General features: G+C 53.9%; 1 protein-coding gene across 1 annotated transcript in view; it reads left to right on the top strand.

Moving 5' to 3' along the window:
* LOC125949680 (mucin-2) overlaps positions 1 to 5,000 on the top strand; it is a 118,968-nt gene that overhangs the window by 109,275 nt on the left and 4,693 nt on the right. The window contains exon 9 of the mRNA XM_049676945.1: positions 1 to 3,483. This exon is cut by the window's left edge and continues 483 nt beyond it. Within this exon, the coding sequence (XP_049532902.1) occupies positions 1 to 3,483 (3,483 nt within the window). The remainder of the gene's footprint in view (positions 3,484 to 5,000) is intronic.

Genomic DNA, 5,000 nt, shown 5'->3' on the forward strand with positions numbered 1-5,000 from the left:
TGAGCCACGGGTTCCACACAGGACACACTATGATGACTATGGTGTTCAATCGCCACCACGTCACGTCACCGAAGATTCCACCAATGAGCACTCTAAGAAGCAATTCATCACCCAGAAGCTTCTGCCGGTGTTTTCGAATCCCTTCTCCCAGTCCGCGCGCTCCTCGTCCTCCTCGGTGCAAGCTTTTGCTGCGGCCGTAGAACCGGAGCTACCGGAACAGACACCCTTCTCTTACGACACTCGGCCAGATTTTAATGCTCCGTCCGCATTTGGCGAACAGTTTGTTCCGCTAAGCACGAGCACCAACACACCCCCGACAACAACAACCGCTGCTAGTACTACTACTCCTACTGTTACTACTACTACTTCCACTACTAATACCCCTGCAACCGATACTACAACGAGAAAACCACAAACCACAACCACGATACAGCCTCCCACGGTTTTGCCCAAGTTTGTACTTTCCGAACTCCAGCCAGCCAGCTTCCAGCGTACGCCATTCAGCACGACGGCCAAGGCACAGCCACCGCCCGACTACGATGGTTATTTGTACCAGGAAGCCCTGCCCAACGGTGTTCGCTCACGTACGCAGCACACCTTCCTGAAGGCCATTGCGACAACGCTTTCGGCGACTCAGGCTTCCACGATCGCTACGACCACGGTTCGGCCCGCCGGTCCGCTACCGTCGGTTCGCTTCTCGGATGCGAAACCATCGCCAGTGATCACGACCACGACCCAAACCCCAGTCCCCCGGTTTGAGCTCAAGCAGGATCAACTACCTTTGGGTAGGAATCGATCCTACACCCTGACGGTGGGCAACAGATTTGCACCCAGTGCGTCCCGTGGACGCATTCCGGAGAGCACCAATACGCCAGCCCATGGCGGTAGCTTTCCACGTCCCAGTTATACTACATTTTTGCTCTCTGATGCTGTCACTAGCACAGTGAGCCCCGTGACAACAGTAGAAGAAGTCACGACAACGCAGGTTGCACGAACGACATCAACCAGTGCACCTCCGCCTGATAGCATTAGGTTCGTTGTAAGCTCTAGCGTAAGCACAACCGGCCGGCCACGGTTCTATCCGGGGCAGTCCTGGGTTGACAGTGTTGCTCTTCATAAGAGCCATGATATACCGACAACCACGACGACGACGACGACCAGTACGGTAAGACCGACGGTTGTCGAGTCAACCGCTTCGAGCGATTGGATTCCCCTGATACCGGACAAGGTGCTATCCAGTCCGAAGACAAACACTCTGCAGGAGAGTGAGCTAAACGATCGGGAGGTTCCGAGTCCGAGTGATTCGGATGATCCACTGTTGGTGAGGTCACGGATCAACCGTCCGGAGCCATCGGAGGACCAGACGACACTGCCTCCGACCCGGTTTCCACCGCGTACCACGTTGACCCCGTTCGGTAGTCTAGAGAGTAAGAAGGGGACGGAGAAGGTGTTAACCACAGTACAAAGCCTGCCACCAGTGCGTGGCCTTTCCTTGAAAGAGGTTCAGAACAGAACGCTCGACTCGGTCCCGGTGACTTACCAGTACCAACAACCGACATCACCCCCTAGCCGGGTGGTAGTGTCGCCTTACAAGAGCCTCGAGGTTCAGCGTCAAACGACATCCTCGGATAAACCGTTTGCCTCTACCTCGCGCGTGATCTCCAACCTGTACCGGACGACCACACCGGACAATCTGGGCTTCGGTGGTCCAACCGTCAAGGGTTGGTATCAATTGACGGCTTCACAGAAGCCAGCCACTACGGCAGTCCCGGCGTCGCCGACGACGACGACGACGACAAGGACGACAACGTCAACGACGACGACGACAAGTACGACAACGCCGGCACCTAACACTAGGGTGGTTACTACTACCAGTAGCACCAGTGCGCCGACCACTAGTACGACTCCGGTTACTACTCCCATATCGGCCACGGGTAGCTCAGAAGAAGTAGCCAGCACCGCGGTACCCAAGTCGACCGAAGTGTACCGTGGTCGCTATCGTCCCGTGTTTAGCTTTGTGCGTCCGTCCGAATCGTACGACGACGTGACCACGTCTCGGTATCGGTATCTTCGAAACCGGAACCGCGGATCACCGGCACGACGCACCTACACCCGTTTGAGGCCAACGGCTCAAAGTTATACCTCTCAGAGGACGAGCACGGACCCGGCGGAGAACGCACGTAATCTTACGACCATCTCTCGGGAGGTCGCCAGTACAGTGCTCTCGGTTGCCCCGGTAGAGTACACACCGAGTAGTAGTAGTTCTGAGAGTGTAGCCTATCTCAATCAAATACCGACCACGGATCGGATCAAACTAGTACCATCTGTCAAAAGTCGATACGAACAGCTGCAGCAACAGCCAGCTATCGTCAATCGTACCGATGAGCAGGTGGTGGTGGTACAAATCACTGACAAGCCGGTCTACTATACGCGCTTCCACTCGACCTCGACTGAAGAGAGTTCTTCCTTTGCTGTCGCCAACAGTGGGCAACGGCCGGTTGAGTCGACGACCAAGAAGTTCCGCGCCACGGTCGAGATGCCAGAAATGAACATTCCGACCGAGAAGGAGCTCCAGTCGTACCGACAGGACAGTGCGAACACCTCGGACGGCGACGATGAAAGTCCCGAGCGGGACAGCAGCGATGACGAAGTAGAGCAGGAGGTGGAGGAGGAGGACGACGACGAAGGACCGGTAGACGAGGATCTGGCTGACTACTCCTATCTGGAGACATCGAGCGTCATTGTGCCCACGACCAAGACCACCCCGTCCACTACGACAACAACGACGACGCCGACGACGACGACGACCACGACAACCACGACGACAACGACGACAGCGGCACCATCCACAAGTACAAGCTCGACCACCTTCCGGAGCACCTTCCGGCCGATGGCACGTGCCTCGAAGCGTTACACGACGCCAAACTACGCCACCAGCACGGTTACAACCGAGCGGTCTCATGTGCCATCGCGCCACCAACAGGGTGCCAACCGTGGAGAACCACTGAACCGGAACGGACTCGCTAGCACTAGTGGCGCCCCCACGGAGGACTTCCTTTCGTACAATTCCGCACGCACCTTCCCCTCATCCTCACCCACTCCCTCACAGTACCTAGTACCCGTGAGCCCCACCGCCGTCTTACCTTCGGATGCTGAAGGCTCTATCGGCTACCTCAACAGCACTGTCCTCGCCTTTTCACTCTCCACACTCCCATCAACCACCTCTACCTCCACTTCCACATCCTCATCCTCATCCACTTCCACTTCCACATCAACCACCACAACCACCACCACAGTCCGCCCGCCAACGACGTACTCCATGAACAAGCTCCCACCGCGCGCTTCCAGGGTCAATAATGCCATAAAGACCACGATCGCAGCCGCACAACTGCCACGCCGATACGGCAAACCGTCCGCAGCGGGAAAAAGCATACAATGTACAGAAAACTCACTGTCCGCCAAGTGCAACGAGATTCCTTCGAGGTACTGATGATCTACCATTATGCCCTACGCCTATCCTAGGGGATTTTTGGCGGCTACTAGCCAAAGCCTAAAAACAAAAAGCCAAAAAGCCTAAAAACCCCTCTTCTACCATAGCGCGCTCTGCCAACACTCTACTCGAGCGCGAGTGCTAGTGCTACCACCACACACCACCACCTCTCTCTCTCTCTCTCTTTCTCTTCTCTACTACCTTGCTAATTCTACTTCACGCTCGTGCAGCATTTAGCCCTACTCTGTAATACTGCCAGTGCTCTTCACCTACTCAACAAACTCTTACACTACACCATCCACCAGCCACCACACCATTTCATACCACAACTGACGCTTTGGACTGTTGGATGTGGGCGCTGGGCAAGCGTGATTAGCAAACATCCATAAGTCCGTTGGAGCCATTCATTTTGTGTAGCTATCACTTTAGTCTTTGGCTTGATCTGTTTGAAGTGACTCCCAGTTTTACTAGGTCTATTTGCACCTTACGAACAGCTTAAATGACAGTTCTAAGGGAGAAGTCGCCGTTCGAGTATGGGACGAGAGCAACGAAGGAACAAAAATGTTTGACGGAAATTCTATAGCAAAAACCTTGGCATTCCATACTTCTCTCATCCCAAACTCACTACACCACTCGAACGAACGCAGCAAGCGACTATCGGAGCCACTAGTTAATTACTAGACAGCATCACTTTGGCACACTAATTTCATGCACCCCTCATTGTGACACAGACGCAGACATGATGAGTAGAACACGGAGCATTAGCAGCAGTAGTAGGAGTAGAGTAGTATTAGTGGTAGTAATAATAGTAGTACTAGTAGTGGTAGCCGCCTAAAGGTTCGGTTGCAACCGGAAAGAGAAGAGAATCAAGCACACGAGAAGAGGTGGCTAGCGGGCACACTTCATATGCATTGGATTAATAGGCGCTAGGGTAGCTTCCACCGGTAGCCTACACACCCGGTGTTTAGTGCTAGCAAACCGTGTACTACCCCTAATTGGACGGTTTCGTGTGTGCCACTGTAAGGTGTAATATGGATTAGTAGCTTGCTAATACAACAACAAACCCCACTAGAGGAAATGGACGTCACCGGCCATTGGAAGGACAAGCGCTGCTTCAGGACACAGAACATGCTTGGTGGCAATTCGTACAGGGAAAATCCGCCGCAAAGATCGTGCACTTGATGCAACATGATCGAGCGGGGCCAGCGAGAGCCGTCCCAGAACGGAGCGGGTCAATCCTGGAAGGTGGAAGCTAGCTACTAACCAAATCTGATCCTCGGCGTTGCGATCAATGACTGGACTGGACGCTCTAGAGTAGTAGCAGGGGCGACAAATCAACTTATAGGATCAAGCTAGACCATGAAATGTTAACCAAAAAACCGTAGGCGTAGTTGTAGTACCATTGCACACCAAATTGTTGGAATCCAATCCCCAAGAGTAATGGCGAACACAGCTGGAGCAATCGTTCGTGGTACCGCGTTCAAGCGGTCTCATGGCATCGTCTGAAGGT

This window comes from Anopheles darlingi, chromosome 2 (genome assembly GCF_943734745.1).
Source record: "Anopheles darlingi chromosome 2, idAnoDarlMG_H_01, whole genome shotgun sequence".
NCBI classification, from domain to species: Eukaryota; Metazoa; Arthropoda; class Insecta; order Diptera; family Culicidae; genus Anopheles; species Anopheles darlingi.